At 38.0% G+C, this 6,000-nt stretch overlaps 1 protein-coding gene across 3 annotated transcripts in view; it reads right to left on the bottom strand.

The window, feature by feature from the left end:
- Positions 1-1,830: 1,830 nt before the first annotated feature.
- MSH3 (mutS homolog 3) overlaps positions 1,831-6,000 on the bottom strand; it is a 181,068-nt gene continuing 176,898 nt past the window's right edge. For all 3 annotated transcript variants that reach the window (XM_067731131.1, XM_067731132.1, XM_067731133.1), the window contains exons 23-24: positions 4,916-5,087; positions 1,831-2,581 (exon numbers count right to left, since the gene is read on the bottom strand). In XM_067731131.1, coding sequence (XP_067587232.1) covers positions 2,473-2,581; positions 4,916-5,087 — 281 coding nt within the window. In that variant the 3' untranslated portion in view covers positions 1,831-2,472. The remainder of the gene's footprint in view (positions 2,582-4,915; positions 5,088-6,000) is intronic.

Raw genomic sequence — 6,000 nt, 5'->3', positions numbered from 1 at the left:
CCATTCATATGAAATGTCCAAAATAGCAAATCTATAGAGACAGAAAGCAGGTTAGTGACTGTCTAGGACTGGGGATTTGGGGGAGGAATGGAGAGTAACTGCTAATGAGAACAGATTTTAGGGTGATAAAAACGTTATAGAACTGACTACAATCATCAGAGAAATGCAAATAAAACCACAACGAGATATCAGCTCACACCCCTTTGGATGGCTATTATCAAAAAGACAAGCAGTAACAAGTGTTGGTGAATGTGTGGAGAAAAGGGAACCCTTGTACCCTGTTGGTGAGACTGTAAATTGGTACAGCCCTTATGGAAAACAGTATGGAGGTTGCTCAAGAAATAAAAAATAGAACTACCATATCATCCAGCAATCCCACTTCCAGGTATATAACTAAAGGAAATCAAATCAGGATCTCAAAGACATTATATCTAATATTAGAATTGCAGCACTCCTTAAGTGTGATACCTGGAGTACATACCCAATCAATGGCATCTTTCCTGCCAATCTCCATGGCATGTGTGCAATCTTCATGTCTAGGACTCTGACACAACTTTCCCTTCAACACCTCAGCACCCTGGCTGGGAAGGAGCCTCACTTAGAATTGCAGTTTGGCAATGCTGATCTTCTTCCAAACTTGGAGCAGGCCTGACCTCCTGCAAATTGGCTGGCTGGCTGATATCCTGCTTTATGTTAGAGAATCTACCTTGTAATATTCCACATTGTCACTTGCCAGACACTGTGGACCGTCACTCCCTGGACACACTGCTCCTGAAACTCTTACCTGCTTGAATGTTGACACTGGCCTGGGCAAGCCAGAGATAGCCCCAACTATCCACTTGGATATGACCTGTGATTGCTGGTCCCTGCAGCTCCCTCAGGCATGAGCGTGACATTCCTGGATTCATCTCCGTTTTCTGCTGGCCTGCCAGTAAGGTTACAGCACTACCTCTGTTAATATAAAACATTTATGGTCTTATGGAGTATTGAAACATTGCTTAAAAAGTGTTATTTTTAAAATTTAAAGAGTAAATCCCAACTAATTCTATTTGGAGATATGTTTGAGAATTTCACTGTATGTTAATATTTCTGGAAGGATGGAGGAATCAGACTACATCATATTCTAACTCCATAAAGGTGGGGAATCACAGGGCTAAAGCGTGAGTGACCCAAAAGTATAGCAACCAACCGCTCGTCATCAACTTGGGGAGACTTAATTGACTGTGTCCAGGGCTCACTGTTAGGGCCATTGTAAGAAATGATCTAAAGGGACCTTCCCTGGCGGTCCAGTGGTTAAGACTCCGCACTTCCACTGCAAGGGGCACAGGTTCCATCCCTGGTCGGGGAACTAAGATCCCGCAAGCTGCGCAGTGCAGCTAAAAAAAAAAAAAAAAAGAAAGAAAGAATCTAAAGAAGAAATTAGAAATGTGGCCATCAAGTGAAGGCATTTCACTGAGTAGGAATGAAAACCGAGTGGGAAACAGGATGGAAAGCCTTTGTGCAAGATCATATATTTAGAAACAAAAAGAATAGATATGAGAAGCCAGGTTGTAAGTGCTATAAAAAGCTCAGGGACAAAGCTGAGCACTGTCACCCTAAACATGCAGGGAGGTAGCATTGTTATGAATCAACATGGCTATAAGGTTCAATACCGGGAAGACCATACATTTGCTACATCAATTAGCAGAAAGGTCCAAAATGGGAAAGCTCAGTTCTGTGTACTTGGGAGAGGCAGCAACCTTGGTTCCACAATTAAACCTAAAAAGTAACAAATGTCCCAAATAGTTGAGAACCCCCAAATTCAACATGAAAAAAAATCATATATTATAGCAAGTATTCATCACATGTTTATTACTTGAATGAATGACAAATAATTTAATCCAACAACCTTCAAATTGCTTAAAACTATGACAATATTTAGCTTTTCAAATTTCATATGACCTTACTCTTTCTGTGCTCTAGTTTCTAAAAGCCTGATAATACCTTCTATTTCTCTTCAAAAATTCTTATGCTTACAGTGAATAAACTGGCGGCATTATAAAATTATTTTAGTTCGAATGAAAATGTATATTCCTGCAAGACATTTCAACCAGCTGCAAATTATCTGAACTGAAACAAATAAAATTATGCATTAAATTTTTATATCACTCTAAAAGTTCATGAACTATATATTCTACCACTCCAGGTTTTACTTAGAAGTTTCTGATTTTATTTGAATCTTACCATCCATGAGATTTTCTAATGACATGATAGAAATCTTAATATTCAAAAGTGTTTATACTTTTAAAAGGATGGCAGGAACCTGAAACAGACTTTCTACACAAAAGGCCTCCCTGTTTCTAAAAGGAATATACCACGGTCAGGTTTTATGCTCAGGTCACACAAAGATGGGTTGTTACTAGAGAGTTGTTTTATACAGTTGGTATTTTTAATTCTTTATTTTTTGGTTCCAAAACGCAGTCTTCATTTTCATCAGGAAGAGAAGTCTGTAATTTCTTCCAGTTTGAACTCATCCATCCACTTTTGCAAACCATTTGCATCATTTATCGTCCATAACTTCGCAAAACACTTTAGCCTTTTCCTGGAGAGAAAATAAAATACTATTTCTTTTATAAATGAAATTGTTAGAGGCCAGTACATTTCATGGAAAGCTATGAAAAGTCTGTAACATTAGACTCACAGGCAAGGTGATTGGGAAGCTGTGGTTGGGAAGCTATGTCAGGAAGCATCAGCCTTCCTGAGAAACAAGTTTTTCAGTGCTGCTATTATAATCAAGAGACCAAAGCTGTGGATCAGCTCTCTGACTCCGGGGAGGGGAAAGCCCAGCTTCCTCCCTCTTCTAACTCAGCCAGAGGCTATGTGTGCTCACAGGATGAAAAGTAAAATTGATTTAATAATATAATGCAGGCTATGGAAAGAGTAAAATGCCAACATAACAGAGACCTACTTAGGGTCTGAAGAGGGAGTATATGAGTTCCAATCACTGCTCCAGCACCAACTAGCTGCGTGACCCTGGTTTCCTGGTCAGCTTCCTACCCCCACCTGGCCTCATTTTCCCCAACTATAACATGGGGATGACAGCAGTACCTATCTCACAAGGCTGTCGTAAGGAATGAGTTAATGTATGTAAAGCAATAAGAACAGTAACTGGCACAGTGTCTAGGCTGCTGCAAAGGACTGACTGCCCAGACTTGCTGGTGCACACAGCAAGCATTCAATAAATATTAGCTATTACCAAACCCACATGAATGCACTGGATTCAGTTTGCTTTCTTTGATCTCGCCAATGGAATCGATGTGACAGGCGCTTTTAGTGAAAAGGAAAAACAATAAATGCAGTGTATCCTGATAAATCATCAGATTCCATCCCAGTGCAGCCTCTTTCTATAATTCTGTCTTTTTAAGATAACTTTCTAGATTTCAAAATGTCATACATTAGTCGGAAGAGTTAAAATATTTATAAATAACCTGTGAATTTCACTGCTCTTGCTTTATAGGCTATATAGCAGCAACATGTATAAACTCTCATATTTTATCACCATCGTGCTTATGTATCTTTTGTAGTAAAGTTTTATTCTAGTTTCTTTAGGGAAAAAGAAAAATAAGAAGACAACAAGAGAGGATTTAAATCAGCCCAAAGAACTACGGGCTAAGCTTATTTTTAAACTCTCACAGATGATTACTTTTCTCTCTAGAAAAATTTTATGTTAATCTATTATGTTACAAATAACTAGAAACAAGCGGTCACTGATTATAACATTTGTTTCTAACTTGGCATTGAGGAAAGGATCCAGAAGAGAAAGTCAACAGAGGAAACGACATGTCTTTTATAGTATTCCAGCACTTTGGACCTGGTTCACCACCATTTACCACTGCAAAGTGTGGAGTGCAAGGCAGAACCACAGAGGCAGGAAGAGGAGAAAGAGAAGTTGGTTGCACAACTGTACGTCAGTATACAAGTTGGCAAGTGCTTAACTAATATTAGGTGTTAAGATCTCAATATTTAAATAGGGGATGATTTCCAGAACTAAAACATATTCTTACAGTATAGTGGTCAGCCAAGATGTTCTATTGGACTAACAGCCTGTTCACTCCTGGTCATATGGTTATGGACCAGGGCAATCATGTCCTGCCCCAGGCCGATCAGACTCTCCAAGCAGAGAAGGAGTGGGGTAGGAGGTAGGTGAGGAGCTTATGTTGTTTTATAATATAATCTTATATTTGGGGAAAAAAGGCTATAATTTATTATTTATTAGTATGATATTTTCCTAGGAATATCTTCCTTCCAAAGTATGTCTCAAGTTTATATGAAGATTAGTATATATACTGACTATATACTTGCTGGCTATCCAGGGTAAAAAGTGAGTGCATTCACAAAAGCGTTCCTAGATGATGGAGAAGTCGGTTAGAATGAAAACTTTGTCACAAACAAATCCACAAAGTAAGTGACGTGTGGATACTGACTCTAATCACCTAGTTATGTGATATTATTATTTTCATTCCTGTCCTGACAGAATTCTTCATTTCTGAATGCAACTACTGCATATCTGAATGCAATATATGAATAAAAGAAGTACTCTAAACATTTTATATATTGAGGTTTCCATTAGTAATTTTTTGCATAAACGAATATTTTAGGCAACGAATGTGTTGGTACATATTAAGGAGTTAATTCTTTAGAAAAATGATTAAAAGGACCAATTTATCAACTTAATAAAGACCTGACTAGAGAGGCATGAGTGAATTCACGTGAGCTTTGGTAAGAGCTGTTTTCATTTTATTGTAATTAAATGTTTCACAATACTTGAAGAGACACTTGAAGGAAGTTCTGATGTTCATTTACAGGACAATCCTCTTCCTGGGACAACTTGGAAGATTTCATTATAAATCAAAAAATGCAGCACAATCATTCTGACCTTTTCATATTTACTAATCCTTCCAGCTCTTTTGATTTGCTAGCTGCTTTCTTTAAAATTTCTCCAGGAACATCTGCTAGTTTAGCCACATTGAGTCCATAACTCCTTGCTGCAACTCCTCTGGTTATTTGATAAAGAAAGGTGACAAAATCAGGAACCTGGTCTTCTTCACCTAAAAAATAGAGTTAAAAGAGAGAGAGAGAGAGAGAGAGAGAAAGAAAACCATGCTTGAAAGTTGAAAGAAATTAGAGGATTAAAGACAACATACAATTCTTATAACTTTATTCAATTAAAATTTATAATCTGAAAAAGAAATCCATTGTTCCTAATCCCTTGTTAGCTCCTTTTATCAATACTACATATCTAGAAAAGGGTAAATACTGCTTTGAAAATGCTTTTGCATTTAGAATCTATCTTTTAGCTCAGTTAAAATGGTTTTTAACAATTACTCATTGTAAGCTAAGAAGTATTTAGTTTTATGCTGTTTGCTGAAAAATTTCCACTGACCTTCTATATCAAAAAAAGAGTGATTCTGATACATGGTACAATACAATTTCTCCTTTAAAAATAGATTTAAAAAAAAAAGTGTTTTCCAGTGGAAGAATATATGCACCAGTCTTGTAATACACTCTGTAAATTAACATATATAAAAGATGTTTCTAAGAGTGCTAGAAACAAAACCACAAAAACAGATAAGGAAATATTACATGTTGCACAGTTTAAATAACAAGACCGAGAAATTCTGGCTTATTAAACATCCTATTAACTAAGAGCTACACATATTGAAGTGGATGCTGTCTGGTACCACCCAAATCCCACTCAGGACTGAAGGGTTTACTGCCCCAACTGTCAGGAAGGCTGTTAAGCCTGCAACGCTCAGCGGTGTGTTCTCTTTGGGAACGTCCTCAGCTGAAGAGAACTGCTTCACCCAAGGTCGCGTCCCATCTTGGGAAACCTGCGTCCAGTGACTGGTTGCTATGGGGGTTTGCAGGCAGCCTCTAAGATGGCCACCAAAGTTCCCTGCCTCCTAGTGTTCAAGCCCTTGTGTCACTCCCTCTCCTTGAGTGTGTGCTGGTTCAAAGGAC

Source organism: Pseudorca crassidens, chromosome 3 (genome assembly GCF_039906515.1).
Source record: "Pseudorca crassidens isolate mPseCra1 chromosome 3, mPseCra1.hap1, whole genome shotgun sequence".
Classification (NCBI taxonomy): domain Eukaryota; kingdom Metazoa; phylum Chordata; class Mammalia; order Artiodactyla; family Delphinidae; genus Pseudorca; species Pseudorca crassidens.
This window is presented reverse-complemented; position numbering and strand designations above follow the sequence as displayed.